Below are 20255 nucleotides of genomic sequence, written 5' to 3'. Positions count from 1 at the left end.
TGCAGTATGACGGTGAGCCTGATCCCGCAGCTGTCAACGTAGAGCTGCTTCTGGGCTGGGGTCCTCAAGAAGAAGTAGTAGAGAGGAGCACAACACTAGAGAAGGCACTTAGGATGAAAAAATGAGCCAGTCGACCAAAAAAACCTTTTCAAAATGGGTCTACAACACAAAATTCCAAAATATGGAAAGAAAACTATTAAAGGAAATAAAGACCTAACAAAATTAATAATTAAAAGATGGGTTTACCTTCAGTTAAAATGGTAGAGCAATCTGAAAATGACTTTCCAGATTCAGGAGACATCAAGAAACAAATATATGAATGATATCCATAGGAGGATATACGAACACGTGAAACAAATAGGAAGATAGTAAGTAAAAACAGGTGAAAACAACTATTGGAAATTGGAAATAAAAACTTAATCATTGGAACAAAAATTCAGTATATGGGATAAAACCTGGATTGGGAATGAGTAGGGTGAACAACTATGCTGGTCTGTCTGGGACTAAGTTGTTTCTGGGACATAGGACTTTAGTGCTAAAACTGGGAGAGTGCTGGGCAAACTGAGAAAATTGGTCACCCTGGACACAATGAAGAAAAACTTGGTGGATTGAAAGATGAAGTTGATGAACTGACTTAGAATTCATCACAGAGAGACACAGGGTTAAAAAATTTGGAAGAGTAATTAAAAGCATGGAGGACAGCATGAGATTTTTATCTAATAGGGACCCTAGACAAAGAAAGTAGGAAGGATAAAATGGTAAAGTAATAGTTTTTAGGAAATCGTAGCTAAGAATTTTGCAAAATTGCAAAAAGTCATTAGGCTTTAAATCAGGCAACTATAGACTGTGGGCCAAATTCAGCCTGCCATGTTTTATAAATAAAGTTTTATTGAAACACAGCCATACCCATTTGTTTATGCATTGTCTATGGATGCTTTCATGCTACAGTGGTAGAGCTGAATGGTTGTAACAGAGATCATAGGGACTGCAAAGCCTAAAATATTTACTTTTTTTAAAAAAGATTTTATTTATTTATTTGACAGAGAGAAAGACAGCCAGCGAGAGAGGGAACACAAGCAGGGGGAGTGGGAGAGGAAGAAGCAGGCTCCCAGCAGAGGAGCCTGATGCGGGGCTCGATCCCAGAACTCTGGGATCACGCCCTGAGCCAAAGGCAGATGCTTAACGACTGAGCCACCCAGGCACCCCTAAAATATTTACTATTTGGCTCTTTATAAAAATGTTGTAGCCTCCTCTTAAACCTGATACTCTCAGTACCAAGCAGGATAAATAAAAATAAATTCACATCTCTATGAAGTATAGTAAAGCTGCAAAACAGAAACATAAAGAAACATCTTAAAGGGAATGACAGAATTTCACCTACAGAGAGTGACAGATTTGACGGCGCACATACTCCAACAATAACCAGAGTCAGAAGCCAGTGGAGTGAGTCTTTAAAGTGCTGAGGGAAAGTAACTATCAATTTAGAATATACACAGGCAAACTATCATTTAAGAATGAAGTAAAAATGAAGACATTTTTCAGTCACACAAAGACCAGTATAAACCAATATACATTGTAGTATATATTACTCTTTTTCCAAATGGGCCCCCAATCTCTGCCATTACCCCAAATGCATGACAATTGTACATCCCTACGTGTCTGTCCTTTTAGCTGAGGTAAGACCATGTGTGACTTACTTTGGCCGATTAAATATGAGTGAAAATGATATACATCTCTTCCAAGGAGAAGTTTTAAGAACTAGAGATAGGGTTGGAGGGTTGTGTTCAGTGGGTAATTACACTGTATTTAGGGCCTTTTGTTTGGGAGAACAATAATGGAAATCTTAATAAAGAACTGTAGAAATTGCTAGACAGTAGGCAGAGCATATGTACTTGGGTAAAAGGATATATGAATCTAGAGCAGATGAGTAAGACGTAAGAAACAAACATGGAGTCTTATGAAACGTATTGTCCAATATGACAGAATTGGGAGCCTAGAAACCGAGTCATGTATATATGGGAAATGGACATATGACCAAGGAGGCATTAGAAAGTGGTAGGAGAAAAGAATAGATGAAAATAAGTAGTACTAAATTGGTTATACACATGGGAATATATTAGATGACTACCTCATATCACAACTATAAATAAAATCTTGATGTGAACTCTGGGAAACAAACTGAGGGCTTCAGAGGGGCAGGGGGTGGGGGATTGGGATAGGCTGGTGATGGGTAGTAAGGAGGGCACATACTGCATGGTGCACTGGGTGTTATATGCAAATAATGAATCATGGAACATTGCATCAAAAACTGGGGATGTACTGTATGGTGACTAATATAACAAAATAAAAATTATAAAAAAAAATAAAAATAAAGACCTAAACATGAAAATCAAATCTTTAAAAGTTTGAAAGAAAAATGAAAGGTTAGGAAACAGCTTTAATATTTGGGGGTAGGGAATAACTTCTTTAAAAGGATGTCAAAAACAGAAATGATAAAAGGCCTATTTTTAAATTTGTTAGTGTTAAGTTTCAAAACCTCTATATAAAAAAGAGACACTAAAAAAATGAAGTAAAAAAGAAGCCAGGGAACATAAAATTCACAATGCACATAATTGACCCAGGATGAATGCCTAGAATTGAATAAGGATTTTCTATAAATCAACTTGAAGAGATGATCTGTAAGAAAATGGACAAACTACGTGAAAAGGATTTACAAAAGAGGTTGCCTGAATGGTCAATAAACTTAAGACAACACGTTCCATCTTCGTAGTGATCAAGGAAAATTAAAACAACAATGAAGTGGGATTTTACATGTAACAAATTCTCAGAATTCGTCAGAATACCTGACGATACTGGAATTAGGGTTGATGGAGAGAAATGGCAACCGTCCCACAGGCTGGTGAGAGGGAAATTGTCACAATGACTTCAAAGAACCACTTGCTAACATTCAGTAAACTTGAAGGTGCCCATGCCCTATGTAGAAACATATTCATTCTAGGACTGTTTGAAATGGAAAATAAGGACAATAAATTAAATGTTGGGAGAATAGGTGAACAAATTGCAGTATAATTACATAACAAGTCAATAAATTGAACCAGACCTGCGTGTGTCCAAATGGATACGTCTTGAAGACATACCAATGTAGGGTGAAAAAAGGCATTTGCAGAAATAAAAGCAGACAAAACAATACCATATGTTATTTTATAGACACAGGCAGATGAAATATAAACATAAAAACATGCCCGGGTAGGCAAGATGCTGCTTTTAGAGCAGGTGTCCTCCTGCTGTTGGAGGGAGGGGCATGGAACTGGGAAGGGCGAAAAGAGAACTTCAACTTTGTCTTTTTCATTTTTTTTTAAAAGATGGCAAAATGGCAATATTATGACAAAACGGTAATATGTGTGAAATCTGGGTGGTACGTGAGAATTTATTTGTTTTGTAACATACCATAATATTTTTTTCATACCACATTATTTTATTTTATTAAACATTTTTTAAAGAATTTATTTTTTTATTTGAGAGAAAGTACCAGAGGATGACAGAGAGAGAGAGAGCATGGGGGGGTGCAGAGGCTGAGGGAGAAGCAGACTCCCCGCTGAGCAGGGAGCCGGATGCGGGGCTTGATCCCAGGACCCTGGCATCATGACCTGAGCCAAAGGCAGACTCCTAACCTATTGAGTCACTCAGGTGCCCTCGTACCATAATATTTTCAAAAGAGAATGACATGAGAGGACAGAAAGGACAGACGGAATCCAACGTGGACAATTAGGGAAGTGATATTGAAGTTACCAAATCAAGAGCTGGAATCCTACACCCACTTACTTTAAGGACAAGGGTGTCACACGTTTAATGTATGCCAAAATGTGCTCCAAGAGGTGGCTCTCATTTCCTCCTACATGTCATTACATGGGGATGAAAGAGATCTCCTAGTATTTGAACCTCTCATCCTTGGCTTAAAACTGGATTGGCACAGCACAGGATTTTTTTTTTTTTTAAACACATTAGGCTAGATCTTGCTGCAAAAGGCAGGTGGCCCCTTTTTCAGAAGAAGAGGATATAAGCCAGGTAGTGGGGATGGGGAGAAGCATGAAGAGTTGAACGGATTTCCATGTGGGGATATTAGCATATTTTTCAGGACCCTCCAGCTTACATGATAAGAACAAGAGTCTCATTCTCCTTGAAAGAAAAGGGTTGGAAGCCCAGCTATTAAGGGGATCCTTCTAGCTCACTTTTTATGTTCTCTGATTCCTCTGATTTATGTTCTCTGCTCTCAGCTGGGTTATCACTGCAGTCGCTCAAGTTCCTTGAAGGTCTCTAAACCCATTCCCTCTAGAAACCCTACACTATTTATTCTCTAACTTGATGGTGTTCAAATTTGGGCCACAGTTTTAAAAGAGAGAAAAAGTCAATATTTAAGCCCCAGCATGGTCAAGGCTGCCTGCACAGTACACATATCACCTCAGAAGTAGCCCTACTTTCTTTCTTTCTTTTATTTTAAAAAATTTTATTTATTTTATTTGAGAGAGAGAGAGAGGGAGAGAGAGAGACTGTGCACAAGATGAGCTGGGGGAGGGGCAGAGGGAGAGAATCTCAAGCAGACTCCATGCTGAGTGTGGAGCCCAACATGGGGCTGGATCCTACGACCCTGGGATCATGACATGAGCTGAAACCAAGAGTCTGACACTCAACCGACTGAGCCAGCCAGGCGCCCCAGAAGTAGTCCTACTTTCAAAATGTAAACCAGATAATGGCCCTCACTCCTTTGCTTTGGACCCTCCAGTGACTGCTAGGGTGAACAAAATAAGACCGAATCCCTTGGCTGCTCCCTGTTTCTTAAAAGCACCTCTGGCCACTTTCATCTGCCCGTGTTTATCCCCTAGCCATCCTGGTCTTCTTGTAGATCCAAGCTCTCCTCGTCTCGCAGCAGCTTTTGCACTTGCCATTTCCTCTGCTTGGAGCAGTTCTTACTGCCATGTTTCCCGCGTCTGGCTCATTCTTGCTGTTTGGTGCAGCAGTTCTCCACCCTCGCTGTGCCCCACCTCTCACCTCAAGGTTTTGATTTAACTGGTCTCAGTTGGGGCCTCGGGAATGGGTATGACTTCTCAGCTGCTCAAGTGATTCTCATGGGCAGCCAGAGTTGAGAACCAGTGCTTTAGTGTAGACGGCACTTTATGAGACCAGAGCCCTAGAGACGACGTCTCCTTTCCCTGTGTATTTACCTCCTTCCTGAAGTCACTACAAGGTATTTGATTTGTTTACTTTGATTCACTTGTGATCCATCACTTCTACCAAACAGTGGTCCTCTGAGTGCCTGGGTCAGGAGCGGCATCTGAAAACTTACTAGAAATGCAAAATCTTCAGCCCTGTCCCTGACTGAGAGGCATACTGACGTTGGAGACCCAGCGCACTGAGTGTAAGCTTTAGGGGGCTGAGACCCCGTCTGCGTTGTTCACCCTGCATTCTCATCCAACCAAACCCCAGTGTGGAGTAGAGGCTCAATAAACCTCGGTCGAATGACTGAGCGGGTGAGAGCACGTTTCTTTTGTCAGTAGCTCACATGTCAACTGAAAGTCGAATGAAAGGAGCTAAACAAACAAAAACTCCAAAACCAACTTTTACACCATTTCTTAAAACCTCCTAAGTTTATTCATAAAAGATTTTTTCCTCACCCACCACGACCATACAAAAATTGGTGCATTATTAGATACCTGCTTCTCCTTTCCTTTTTTCCAGAAAATTCAATAACTTGAAATGTACCTAAAATTACTTGTCATGTGGATGGGTAGCATTCTATTTTTGTTTTCATTTTAGGACCATGAGGTGAGCTAATTTGCCTATGTTCACAGATCAAGTCAATTTCTACAGGGGCGGATGTTTGAGAATTAGAATCCTATTGCTATGTCCTTCTACTTCTAAAATGTGGAATCATGTTATAAAGAACATAGGCCAAGTTACAAAGAACGTGGGCCACTTCCAAAATGTAAAATCATGTTATAAAGAACATGGGCCAACATAGGGCTAACTCCATAGCTTTCCTGAGCAGCAACATGTATAAATGAATATATTGCCTATATTATCATAAAGAAAGAAAAATAAGAAACAATCTAAATGTCTAACTGTATGGATATGATTAATTCATGGAAAAATGATTCATCATGAAAAATGCTATCATAACTCAGATATTACTTAGGATATTTTAAATAAAAAAGCAGGTAAGGAAAAGGTTTATAAAGTATGATAGCACTTATAAAAAAATCATATTTATAAAATATGTTTTAAAATGATGAAATTCTAGAAAGCTCTGTACCAACTTCGCAGGGATTGCTCCCAGGTGTTGAAACTACCGAAAATATATATTGTTTCATTTCTGCATATGTATATTTCTAAGAAATTTTCTCTAATACTATGTGTTACTTTTGTAATAGAGAGATGGTAATCCTCTGAGAAAACATTGCTTAAGTATTGCACCAAATATCCACTACCCAGTTAAACTTTTTTTCTGGTATTATCACCTCGTTTTCCCTAAGAAAACCCAAATAACTCTGTAAACTTCACTTATTTTTGAAAATGCTATCAGTAATTGTAAGGTCAAGCTTTCTTCTAAGAATCTGGGACCTAAAGACCCAGTTGGAAACACTACGGGGACTTCTAAGTCCCATCTGGACAGGTGGCTGCCTTTCTCCACGAGTGTGGCTGCAGGTAGGATCCCCATGCCACCATTTCCTCCATGGCTGCTCACTCCTCCCTGCCATCACTCTGCGCCTCTGACCCCATCTCTTTTCCTCCCTTTCTCCTCTATGGCGAGGTTATTCTCTCTCACCTCTGTATTTCCCAATTCTGGCTCAAGAGTCTCCCAACCTATCCCATGAAGCCCTTGCGCTCTCTACTCCAATGCCTGAGGTGCATTCCGTCCCCCAACTGTGTACCTGCAGGAGTCCTTGTCTCAGTCCCTGTCTCTTCACCAGGGGCTGGCAGAGGAAGCAATCCCCTCTCTCACAAGAGAAGGGATAACCAAGTTTCCAGTCTTCTGGGAACTGGGGAATGATGTAGGGGGTGTATGGGGTAGAAAGTTAGCTCTCCTCTAGACTCTGGGAGCATAAGAACACTACCTGTATAAGAACACAGACGAGTTTGACAGAGAAATAACAGGAAACCGTGTAGCAGAATACTAACACCACGGTTCAGCGACATTAGGGGTTAAGCGAGTTGCTATGGTACCATTGGGAATCCAGTCACTCTTTTAAGTGTGCTCCAAATAATGACTTTCAGTTAACTTTGGGAACACAACCTGTCCCTAAGGTTTGGACTATTTGGGTTTTGTTTGCAGATCTCTTAGCTAAAATACCAAAATGCGTTTTTAAACAACAGAGCTCCTTTACAAAATCCACTGTGGTCAAAATGGCACTCATCACCAGCAATACTGCCCAACATTCACCACTGGACTTCTCCTCTGGGATCCAAAACGCTTATAACAGGAAACTTGACTCCATTACTGATCCTGGCACCTTGCTATCTTAAGAGGCAAAGACAAAGAATGCAACTTTTCTTTCCGTAGGTCATAGCCCTTCCTCTATTCTGAAGGCTAGAATCAGAAACGGGAAATCCCGAAGCCACAGGCTCTCAACTGGTGTAACACTCAGCAGCTTTATTTGCAAATGGAACAAAAACGGGTCAAGCAAACATTCCAAAGGCTTGGAGGGCTTGGCCGAGAACCTCCCCACCCCTCCCTGCTCTGCGTAGAGAAGATGAGATGTTTGCCAGGCGACCAGGGAGAGTCATAAAATCTCTTACTTACCATTTTATTGGAAAGAGTTGATGTGCCTGGCACAGGGCGACCCCGAAGATGCCGTAAGGCGGACAGTGAATGTGCAAGTTAGCTTTGCAGGGTGCACTTCCTTTTTTGAACCGTGTGGTCTGTCCAGCCTTCACACATTGATATGTAAGGTTTATTTGCATGTTATCTCAGCCCTCAGGGCATTTGTATAACTGGCCAGGTTTATCAAGTTCTTATACTTTAATAATATGAGAACAAGTACTTGGGGGAAGTTTGAAGTCCGGAAGATGACATGGAATTTTTTAAGAAGTGCCTGGATATTACATCTTGTGTACATGATTAACTTGTTTTTTTAATTTTAATTTTTTTTTGAAGATTTTATTTATTTATTTTTGCAAAAGAGAGAAAGAGAGAGAGAGAGCATGAGTGGGGCGGAGGGGCAGAGGGAGAAGCAGACTCCTCACTGAGCAGGGAGCCTGACACAGGACTCGATCCCAGGACCCTGAAATCATGACCTGAGCAGAAGGCAGATGCTTAACTGACTGAGCCCCCCGGGTGCCCAAGATTAACCTGTTTTATATAAAATCTGTATTTGTGAATCTATATCTATCTATCTATGAATGAAGGACACAATCTAAAATGTTAACAGTGGTTGACTTAGGTTGACGGTTTATTACCAATATTGTTTTGTACTTTGCTGACTTTCTGACTTTTCTATTTTGAGTACATAGTACTTGTTAAAAACATAACTATGATCTTAGAAAGAATAACAGGAATATGATAACAATCCCAAATGTATTTAAACCTATCTCACCAATATTTAAATGGTGGAGATATCCATAAACGTATCATAGGAGGGCATTCGTTTCATTAAAAATATAAATTATACATCAATCTAGCTTCACGTGTTAGGTTTTTAGCAATTTTTATTAGCATCAGGTGCTTCAATCTCTCATGTTGGTAAACTAGATACGTTCTTCAAGCATGGTGTTTGATCCCAAATCCCACCAATTATCTGCAATACCTCTCTGAACACATTCTGGTACAAGGATTTATCTCCTTTATTTTGAATACATAGCCTGACACTAAAGTAATTTCGAGGGTGGAAGATTATGTTTGTTGCCTCTTGAAAAGGAAAGTCAACTGATTCCTGAATTTTGGGTTGTGAAATTCCAGATCTTCTTGTAAGTACTACCACCTAGGAGAGGGGCACCAAATAGTATTTCACTTGGTGGTGAGCTGATACTAATTATTGCCCTGACAATCCAAGTCCTATATTTAAAAAGATGTTCCCTATTATTTATTTTTTAAAATGCAAATGTTTTTCAAAATGAAGATGTGATTAACAATATGGATAGAATCGTTGCCAGGACAAAGCATGAAGACAGAGCAGGGGGCAAGTTCCAGAGGTGGAAAAGAACCCGTTACTACCTTGAAACCTGCGGGTATTTTAAAGAGGGAGTGGTCAGGAATTAAGTGGGTAGTCAGGAATCTGAAATTGCGGTCTCTGGCACATAATAAATGCTCAATGAATAAATGGGAGAAAGATCAAGGTAGGACAGGTGGAGAAACCAGGCATGCTTTTAGATGGAAAACCTTTGTCAGTGGAAGGCCTTGAAATGGAGACATTCTTTAGCTTAACCAAAATGCCTCGTATCTACTGTCTGCTGAAACGTTTTTTTCACAGCGCAGGTACAGTTTAGGGTCTAAAGCAGTGGTTTTCCACCTGGTTGCACATTAAAATCACCTGGCATGCTTTAAAAAATCCCAGTTCCCAGGCTTCAGCCAGGCCATCAAATCAAAATCTCTAGGTTTGAGACACAGTCATCAGGATTTTTTAGTTTCCCAGGAAATCCCAAGGTGCAGGCAAGCCTGGTGTCTAGAAGGAGGGGTGGATGACTTTGGCCACGAGATGGCAAACAGATCATCAGGTGAGCCTTGCCTGTAGAAATAATCCTGATGCTCTGACATTGTTTACTACTGAGTTTTACAACATATTTTCACCATGTAGTCCATACTAATTACTTATTACTGGTCATTCTATGATTTTTCTCTCTGTACCAGTAAGTTGGACAAAAATTACACATGAACAGAAACCTAGCAATTTCCATAAAAAATGTAGCTCACTGGATAAGTCTCTGGTTAGGAGAACTTTGAATTTCAATTTGTTCAGTTGCATTCCATTTCAACTTGTGCTTATTTCCAAATGAAACTTATGGTAATTTTTAGTTGTTATTGACATAAATCCAGCATTCTGTCAAAAACATTTATTTAAGAGAAGTTACTTGACTAAGAAAGAACAGGTAAGGACTCAAGCTCCCAACCCTACTTCATCATCCACCAATGATTTTTTTTTTTTTTTTTTGGAGTGTAATCACTTTACCTAAAAAATATTTCAAAAAGCACGTATGTGAGTATATTTCCTGTGAAGTCAATTAAGTATATAAGCCCCTGAGCAGGAAGGCGAAACAGGAAATGCAATAAAGATGACGGACAATATAGAGATAACCACCTAAAGAAGATAAAGTTCTATTTTCCTGGTATGCGCACTGCAATTATTCCCGCTAGTGAAAGGGAGAAGTAGCTCAGAGGAGGCAAGAGTCTTTAGAATTCTTTAACTACTTGGGCATGCATTCTCTTTTCCTAAATTTGCATTCCAATAATAGTTTTTGTTCAGGCAAGGGTAAAATGAGTCCGCCATATTGGTATTCACCGAAGGTGACCGCTAGGGGGAGACAGTGAGGCCCAAAGATGTGGAGTGGGTCACAGAAACCAGCTTCATTTTTCAAAATCGATTTACAAGAAGATGGAGGGAAAGAGCACTAGTAAAAATTCAGGTAACACTACTTACTGAGAGTTATTTAAAAGCCTTGTTAGTGTTGTATCTATCAGGCTTTAAAAGGAGCCTGGTTAAAATGGTTACCATAGAAGGTTAGAATGACTCATAAACTCTGACATAATTTCACCTTTATATCCCAAATGGCTAACATTTTAGAGAAGAAACAAATGATCACCTCCTTTATGTGCCCAACACTAACATGCCCAGGCAAGACCCCAGAGAGGGGAGAACAGAAGGATGTTGAGTCTCACCTCTTCCAGGAAGCCTTCTCTTCTGCGCACTCACTCTTCTCCCTCTTTTTCTGGACGCCTGCAGACTGCAGCACAAAATGAAGCTCTTTGATATGTTTGCCTTTTATGGTTCTCCCATTGTATCGGCTGCATTAAGTTTGGCTCCCTAACTAGATTTGAAACTCTTCCAGTGCGAATTAATTTGCATACTTCCTTCTGTCATCCTAAGATCCTAGAGCAACTTCTATTTTTCTTAACTTTTTTTTGGCTCATGGGTTCCTTTCGGAATCTGATCAAAACATTATACGGTTTTGCACACTAATCCTGCATGTGTACAGCCTTCCCTGAAGCCCATTATTTATGAGAAGCTGTAGGAAAACTCTCGGCTAAAATATTATCAAGTACTAGGAGAGGGTCACTACATTACTGCTCTTTGATGATGAAATTAAAGCACAGAAATGTTGAGTGACCCCTCGAGTTTCCACACTGGGAAAAGGGTCAGCTAAAACTTCATTATTTTGTAAACTTGTCTCTTTCTATCATCATGCATTTGAACTGCGCCAGCAAAGAACAACTCAAACTCACAAAATAGATTCATAGAAATTCAAGGAAATTCTAGTCTCCCTGTTTGGATAGATATGGAATAGCCAAGTGGAAAGTAGCAGGAAGAAAGCAGGATAAGAACAAGCATGTTTAAAAAGGGTGTGCAAGAGGAAATGGGCAGTTCCTTGGTTTGCCTTATTTCTCTTTCACTTTTTGTTTTGAAAACAGAATGGATTTTCGCTCTTGTACTTTATATTTTTGATGAAAGCAGGCCTTAACCCATTCAGAACATCAATGCTCTGGAAGAAATAACTTCTTTATTTTTTTAAAAGATATTATTTATTTATTTTAAAGAGACAGGGCTCAAGCAGGAAGAGAGCCAGAGGGGGAGAGAGAAGGAAAGGGAGAGAATCCTAAGCAGATTCCATGCCCAGCGTGGAGCCCAACGCCGGGCTCGATCCCACGACCCTGAATCATGACCTGAGCTGAAACCAAGAGTCAAACACGTAACCGACTGAGCCACGCAGGCGTCCCAGGAAGAAATAACTTACTAATCCACTTCAGTAAAAAATGAACTCATCCTGCAACAGAAAGAGACTTCCCACTATATTTCAACAGGATGAGTAAATTTTATTTAAATTCATGGAGAGCACTGAAACGATTTTCTTTACAAGTTAAACCCAACCCCAGGCAAACGTTTACTGATCTCTAAAAGAACTGCTGAAACAGGACGATGGAAAATAATCTAAACTTTATTTAAGGAGTCTTTTATCAGACTAACAAACTTGAAAAGGAAAGAGAAAAAAGAACAAAGCGTATAGAATTCTGTGTTATTTATTAATATACTTACTACTTTCTTTTGCTCTACCCTCTCTTGGGTTTTGGGGGGCCTGTAAGGCTCTGCAAGGTCTGTTGAATCTTGCTGTTTTCTACACACGGCTCTTGCTATTCTCTTTTCATGGCTTCTCACCTCTTTGGTCCTCATATGGTCTTTTCAGAGGCAGAATCTAAGTTGCAATCTTTTTGTCTCACTCCTTCTCCAAGTTAAGAATGTTTAACTGACATCATCAAAATACACACTCTCATTGGGTTGGTCTTTGGGCTTGACAAATTCTTAATAATAATTTGTACTTTAACAAGTAAAAGAAAAGGTCACATTTGAAAAATCTATTTCTGCTTTTGACATTCGTTCGTTTGTTCATTCATTCATTCATTCATTCATTCATTCCCAGTTTCCTTCCCAATAGTAAGGTTAGGCCAGAAAAGTTGGAAAATAAACAGATGTGCCTTGGGATTTTACAGATTCAGAGAAGATGACAAAGGGGAAAATGCATCTCTTGAGTTCTTATTCTTTCCCACTGCCAACTAATTGCAGGTATGAATATACTCATTTTCCTAGTTTGTTGTCTGTTTAATTTAAAATAGGAATATTTCCATTTCAGTAAAACATAAATATTGGTGAAGTCTTACATTCTTTTCTTTATTTTTTTAAATACCCTATTTCATAAATTAGAATTTGTCAGGCAAGAAGCCTACCTAAATATAAAATTATCTATGACTTAATATAAAATTAGCTATAGCTGGGTGTAACCTAGTGACAATTTTTCTTTTGATCAGAAGAATACAAATGTTGCTGTTTTAAATTCTATAGTACCTCTTGGAACTTAATACTACCACTTAGCAACGGTATAAGGAGGACTTAAGAGTATCTATCATGTAGCTATGAAACAAATTTATTATAACGTAATTTGTGAGTTGATTCATTGTCATCCTAACCCTCTTTCTTTAAATCCCTTCTAGGTTGATTGATTTTAGTAAGCTACCACATGATTAAAAAATATTATTGATCTATGCATGATACTGGGAAAACTGGATATCCATAATGCAAAAGAATGAAGCTGGAGTCTTACCTTGTACAATATAAAAAATTAATTCAAAATGATCAAGGACCTAAACACAAGAGCTAAAAAAAACTGTAAGACTCCTAGAAGAACACACAGAGGAGAAGCTTCATGACAAAATTGACATTGGATCAAATGACTTCTTGGATATGGCACCACAAGCACAGGAAACAGAAGAAAAATAGGTAAATTAGATTTCATCAACATTAAAAACTTTTGTGCATCAAAGGACACTATCAATAGAGTAAAAAGGCAACCCCAGAATCAGAGAAAATTGTTTTTTCTGTTTTTAAGTTGTATAGATGATAAGGAATTCATATCCACAATATATAAAGAATTCCCAAGACTCAACAACAAAAAACAACCTGATTAAAAAATAAAGGACTTGAATAGATATTTCTCCAAAGAAGGGATATAAAAGGCCAATAAGGACATGAAAGCATGCTCAACATTACTCATCATTAGGGAAATATAAATCAAAACCACAAAGGATACCACTTTTGTATCTGTTAGGATGGCTATTATTAAGAAACCTAGAAAAGAACAAGTGTTGACCAGGATGTGGAGAAATTGGAGCCTTTGCGCATTGCTGATGGGAATGTAAAATGGTGCAACTGTTGTGGAAAACAGTATTGTGGTTCCTCAAAAAATTAAACATAGATTTAACTTATGATCCAGTAACTCCACTTTCTGGGTATATACCCCCAAAGACGTGAAAGCAGAGATTCAAAGAGGTATTTGTATATTCATGTTCATTGCAGCCCAAAGGTAAAAGCAACCCAAGTGTCCAGCAACAGAGAAATGGACAAATAAAAATGTGATATATATATATAATGAATATATAAATATAACATCAATATATATATTTCATTGCTTTTTAAGGCTGAGTAACATTCTTTGTTGTATATAGGGAAATTCTGATATATGATGAAAGATATTCACTAAGTGAAATAGATGCAAAAGGACAAATGTGCTATGATTTCACTTGTATAAGGAACCTAAAACAGTCAAATTCAGAGACAGAAAGTAGAATAGTGGTTATCAGGGCTGGGGAAGTAGGGACTGGAGGGTTATTTTTTTTTCCTAGGTGCAGAGTTTCAGTTTAGTATGATGAAAAAGTTTTATGATGGATAGTAGTGATGGTGGCACAACAGTATAAACATACTTAATGCCACTGAAGTGTACATGTAAAAATGGTTAAAATGGGGGCACGGGTGGCTCAGAAAATTAAGCATCCGTCTCTTGATTTTGGTTCAGTCATGATCTCAGGGTTGTGGGACCAGGCCTGGCGTTGGGCTCTGCACTCAGTGGGGAGGCTGCTTGAGATCATCTCTTCCTCTCCCTCTGCCCCTCCCCTGCTGCCTCTCTACAAAAAAAAAATTGTTAAAATGGTACTTTGTCACAATAAAAAAAAAATTACTCCTCTTAAAAAAAAAAATCACTGAACCCACTACGTATTTGGAGGAAAGTACTAAGCCATTCTGCCATAATACATTATTCTCGGTTTTTAGATTTAATCTTCTTGGCTTTCTTAAATGTCACAAATATTAAAGTCACATTCGGAAGGATTTATGTCAATAGCTTTGCATAATAACAATAGTAACAGTTACCATTTATTGTTTGTCTACAAAGGCCAAAGTCATTAAGTGTGTTATCTCAATGAATCAACACAAAAATCCTATGAAGGGAATATTATCACCCCTGGGAGTATCTTAGGGCTTGGGGATTTAGTAACTTGTCTCTTGTTAAAAAGCCACACCACTCCCTTCTCTTGAATCATTTCACTGCTCTTAGCATGGTAGTGGGTAATGAACATGAGGCGGGGGTGGAGAGATTGGGGGGAGTTGGAGGTGAGCAGAGATAGATGTTTGTTCTGTGAATTGGTTATATAGGTGTGCTTGTGTGTGATTGAGGAGAGAATACTTTTTTTTTTTTTTAAAGATTTTATTTATTTATTTGACAGAGATAGAGACAGCCAGCGAGAGAGGGAACACAAGCAGTGGGAGTGGGAGAGGAAGAAGCAGGCTCATAGCTGAAGAGCCTGATGTGGGGCTTGATCCCATAACGCCGGGATCACGCCCTGAGCCGAAGGCAGATGCTTAACCGCTGTGCCACCCAGGCGCCCCCTGAGGAGAGAATACTTTTATTTCTTTTAAAATAAACCCAAGGTAAGCCTAGTTTCTTATCCACCATTTTGGGTTATTTTCATAAATAACTGTTGGGAAACTAACTCAAGGGTGCTGTCGTGGACTGTTGTATGCCCGTCCCCTTGTGTATACTAGTCAAAGGGCTTTGGGGAGACAGCGGTGTAAAGCCAGGGTAAGGATGCCGACCCACACCTCAAACATTTATTAGTTGTCAAGCATATGATGCTATCTACCAGGCGATCAGTAGAATGAATAAGCTACCTGAGTTCTGAGTATTAAAAGGGAAAACGGTAGCGATTCTCCAAAGCTTCTTTTCCCATTAGGCCCAAGAGAATATGAATGCCCATCCAGCGTCTCAGGGTCCTTTCGATAATGGCTAGGGTTCAGGGTAATCATCAGAATGTATGGCCTGAACCAGAGGACTGTTTTCCCCATGTTTCTTTCCTTGAGTTTGTGGTGTGCCCTCCTCAGAGAGCGTGCAGGGGTGGGGATAGAGCGTGCAGGGGTGGGGATATACTGCGCCCCATCTGCCTGGACCGAGCTATACCTTTCCTTCTCAGGAGTCTGCTTCCTCACAACCACAGGCTGGGCTGAGCCAGGTAAGGCTTGGCGGCCCGGAGGTCCTCATCTCCCCCAATTTCTCCTGATTCTTCCTCAGTTTAGGTTTATAGACGGTCTTCTAGGGGCTGATTCCTGTTGGGCAGTTTCTGGTGTCTCAGTGGTGCACCCTGCTGGAAATGGTCTCGAGATCCGTCACTTGGGAAGGGAAGTTGGAGGATGTGGTGGTCAACAGTGAACCTGCACCGGTCCCTCCATTTCCGATAGGAGGGGCTCTGACAAATCATTAAGCAGACCCTGGGGAGTCTGGTTGAGGCTCAGCTCTTTTCTTGTTTGACATTTATAATACAAAAGAGCACAAGGAATTCTCAGATTTTACTCAGTAGGTCCCCTTAGTCCAGATGCTCTACAGCAGAGACTCTCTCAACAGAGAATTGTCTAAGAGCTGAGTTCAGTATTTGCATGCATTTAACAGATCAGAATTTTTTTTTTATTCACCCAGGTTTCTGGGGGCAGGGAACAGGAATTCTTTTGAGCTCCCAGGGTTACTTTCATAACCTAACGGGCCAGGCCGGCACTTCTATGTTTAGAGCTCCATCTCCATATCACACCTAACATTAAAATGCATCTCATGTCCAATAACCTTTTTCTTTGTTATTTAAAAAAGAACTTGAAAATTATTTTCAAAAATTTTGCTTTTAAATTGTTTGCAAATAAATAATTTGCTGTGATCTTTCTGTAATTACGTGCATTCTGAATTTGTGCAAAGTGAGAAAAATGAACAAATTTATTTATAAATGCAGGAAATGTTTATTAACAATAGCAATTAATGGAGTCGACAAGGTCATATTGTTTTTTTATTTAACATTTATTAATTTTGATTTTGCATTTTTTCCTTTGTATTTTGAGTCTTATTTTTAGGGGAAGTCTCAGACCTTTTCAAAAGTTCTGAGGCCTTAAAGTATCACAGTATTTAAAATCATACAGTCAGTTCCCTTAATCACTTTCTCTCTTTTTTTTAAAAAGATTTTATTCATTTATTTGACACAAAAAGAGAACACAAGTGGGGAGCATGGCAGCAGAGGGAGAGGGAGAAGCAGGCTTCCTGCTTAACGGGAAGCCTGATACAGGGCTTGATCCAAGGACCCCAGGATCATGACGTGAGCTGAAGGCAGATGCTTAACCGACTGAACCACCCAGGCACCCCCCCCTTAATTACTTTTTTATGTGGGTAGCCTTACCTCATACAATTCATAAGACTGGGTATTAGGCTGGACATATGAAATTGCTGGTTATTTGTTTTATTGTGTTTGTGGTTTTTGGGGTTTTTTTTTTGTAAAATATTACTGAATAGAGGCAATTTCACATGATTTAAGCTAATTGTTTTGGTTACAAATACAATACATTTCTTCCCTTGGAAACCTAGAGTTAAACTGGAGAGCTAAGACTAACAAGAGCAGAGTGCTATGTATGCATGGGGCAGGCACTTAGTAGGTATTTGCTGCATGAATGCATGCAGGTACCAATGAATGACCCAATAAGAACTAACGATGTACACAAGAATGAAATTGCATGTTACGGACTTGGGGTAATGGAACTGGTGGAACATATTAATCATACAAAGCAATTGACAATTACTTTTAAAGCCAACATTCTCTTTTTAATTTAATTTTGTTTGTTAGCAACAGACTGGCATTGCCTATGGGAGAAAGCAATCTTGGCATAGTTCACTGCCGACTGCTCATTCAAGAATAAAAAGTGGAAACATCAGAGGAGTTTAAGGAGGAAAAGAAGCATTGTGGATCTGAAAGAGGAGATTTCAGAGGGCAATAGGATGTTCATGTTGCTTTTCATCTGGCAGCAAGAACTATCTCCAAGAGCAGGATCCTTAATTGGAAAGTCCTGGTTTTTACTTTTCTTTGATCCCAAGGAAGTCAAAAGCTTTATTTGTTGTTTTGGCTGGAAATCCTAGAGAAAACAAAGGATTATCAAATCTTAATGATTAATAAGACTTCAACTTTGGGTCCATCCATCCATTTATGTATCCCTTTATTCTGTTGCACCATTGTGTGCCAGATACTCTCTAGGGGCTGGGAATAGAATGAGGTTTAAGATATAAGACACATTTCCAAACTAGAGGGATATTCATCTTGTGTAGAAAGATGAAATGTCATTAGTTCTGGAAAAGCAGAGGGAAAAGTGCTCAGGAAGCATAGGCAAAGAACTGATTCTTGGAGAAATTGGAGAAGATTTCATTGAAGAGATGTTAATTGTTGTGGGTCCAGAAGGAAAGTTTTCCATGATTAGAGTAACCAGAGGATGAAGAAGAAGGAGGAGAAGGGGAAGAAGAGGAAAAGAAAAAAACAATCATGCCCCGGGAAGGGTCCACCACAAAGGTTCTGGTTTAACTGACATGGATGGACATCTGTGTTTTTCTTTCTGGCCCTTAAAAAAAAAACCTAACCAGGTAAATCTAGAGAACATTAGGTTGAGAAACACTGGTGTGGAAGGAGTAGAAACACACAAGGGGAATAAAGGGACAGGGGTTGGATTGGTTGATGAGGGAGAAAATTGGAGAGCATTCTACTTTAAGTAAATAGCATGTTGAAAAAAGATGATATTTAAGGTTTTCAATCTCATCACGGGAGCAGGTCCAATTTAAATGGGTTGCTGGAACTGAACATCTTGCAGAAAATGGGATGTCTGGAAGAGATTCCTTGAGAGAAAGATTCAGCAAGAAAGATTTCATCGAGGAGCTGGTGGACCATCCTGAGTCAGGTGTGAAAAGTCAACTAGAAGATACTAGCGTCCTTAAAACTACTATGTATATAGGTGGAGGGAACTTGATCTTCATTACCTGTGAAACACAAAATGTGGCATCTGAACCAAGAGATTTACATAAAAAACTGGTGCAAAATGAATGAAAACAAGGACCTCACAAGAAACAAATTAACCCTAAGAATACTCAGAGTAACAGGATTCCCGCAGGAAACAATTTCCACTGAGGATTAAGCCTGTAATAAGAAATTATTGAGTACACAGAAAAAAATGCCATGAGAATGAGTTAGTACACTTAATGGACAAAACAAAACAATTGCAGTGCAGAAACTATGTATTCTGGAGCAATTTAAGAGAGACTCCCAAATGAACATGTTTAACATCTTCAAAGAGATAAAAGTAGGAAAATAGTAGAGTAGGCTAGGATTAATTCAAAATAGATTAAGGTCTTGAACATAAGATCTGAAACCATAAAGCTCTTAGAAGAAGACATAAGTAGTAAACTCCTTGACCCAGGTTTTAGCAATGACTTTTTGAATCTGACACCAGAAGCAAAAGCAAAAAAAAAGCAAAAATAAACATCAAACTCAAAAGCTTTTGCACAGCAAAGGAAATCATCAACAAAATGAAAAGGCAACCTACTGAATGGGACAAAATATTTGCAAACCATATATCTAATAAGCAGCTAATACGCAAAATATATAAAGAACTCATACAACTCAATAGCAAAAAAAAAAATTCAATTAAAGAACAGGCAGAAGATCTGAATAGACATTTCTCCAAAAAAGACATACAGATGGCCAATAGGCACATGAAAGATGCTCATCGCTAGTCATCAGAGAAATGCAACTCACAGCTACAGTGAGTTATCACCTCACACCTTTTAGAATGGCTATTATCAAAAAGACAAGAAATAATAAGTGTTAGGATGTGACAAGAAATAACAAGTGTTAGTGAACCCAAGTGCACTATTGATGGGAACGTGAATTGGTGCAGCCACTATGGAAAACGTTATGGAGGTTCCTAAGGAAATTAAAAATAGAACTACTAAATGATCCTCCGATTCCACTTCTGGGTATTTAGCTGAAGAATATGAAAACACGAACTCAAAAAGATATATGCACCCCTATGTTTACTGCAGCATTTTTTACAATAGCCAAGACATGGAAGCCACCTAAAGGTCCATCAATGGATAAATGGATAAAGAAACTGTGGTATATATACACAATGGAATATTCATCCACAAAAAAAGAATGACACATATGGACCTTGAGGGCATCGTGGTAAATGAAATAAATCATACAGAGAAGGAGAAATACTGTATGATTGCTCTTATATGTGGAATCTAAAAAACCGGAAAAAAAACAAAACAAAACACAAAACTCATATAGAGACAGAAAATAGATACATGGTTGTGAGAGGTGGGGGTGCGGTGGGAGAAATGGGGAACTGTTTTTGTTTTACTTTAAATAAATTGAATAAATA

General features: G+C 39.0%; 2 protein-coding genes and 1 long non-coding RNA gene across 7 annotated transcripts in view; 1 reads left to right on the top strand and 2 right to left on the bottom strand.

The window, feature by feature from the left end:
* FYB1 (FYN binding protein 1) overlaps positions 1-7942 on the bottom strand; it is a 149910-nt gene extending 141968 nt beyond the window's left edge. For both annotated transcript variants that reach the window (XM_008692612.2, XM_008692614.2), the window contains exon 1: positions 7796-7942. In XM_008692612.2, the coding sequence (XP_008690834.2) occupies positions 7796-7798 (3 nt within the window). In that variant the 5' untranslated portion in view covers positions 7799-7942. The remainder of the gene's footprint in view (positions 1-7795) is intronic.
* LOC103664685 overlaps positions 1-20255 on the top strand; it is a 37933-nt gene that overhangs the window by 15499 nt on the left and 2179 nt on the right. Inside the window, exons 2-4 of one of the 4 annotated variants that reach the window (XR_569124.2) lie at positions 12689-12761; positions 13187-13472; positions 18644-19439. This is a non-coding gene — a long non-coding RNA (uncharacterized LOC103664685). Of the gene's footprint in view, positions 1-12688; positions 12762-13186; positions 13473-15250; positions 15311-17674; positions 18329-18643; positions 19440-20255 lie in introns of those variants that run through there. The other 3 variants (XR_005834875.1, XR_005834877.1, XR_005834876.1) reach the window with 3 other exon arrangements.
* The window catches only part of C9 (complement C9), a 54940-nt gene continuing 52311 nt past the window's right edge, over positions 17627-20255 (bottom strand). Inside the window, exon 11 of the mRNA XM_008692615.2 lies at positions 17627-17960. Coding sequence (XP_008690837.1) covers positions 17902-17960 — 59 coding nt within the window. The 3' untranslated portion in view covers positions 17627-17901. The remainder of the gene's footprint in view (positions 17961-20255) is intronic.

The sequence above is a fragment of the Ursus maritimus genome, unplaced genomic scaffold (genome assembly GCF_017311325.1).
Source record: "Ursus maritimus isolate PB19 unplaced genomic scaffold, ASM1731132v1 scaffold_15, whole genome shotgun sequence".
Classification (NCBI taxonomy): Eukaryota; Metazoa; Chordata; class Mammalia; order Carnivora; family Ursidae; genus Ursus; species Ursus maritimus.
The sequence above is the reverse complement of the archived record's forward strand: the minus strand, read 5'-3'. Positions and strand labels throughout refer to the sequence as shown.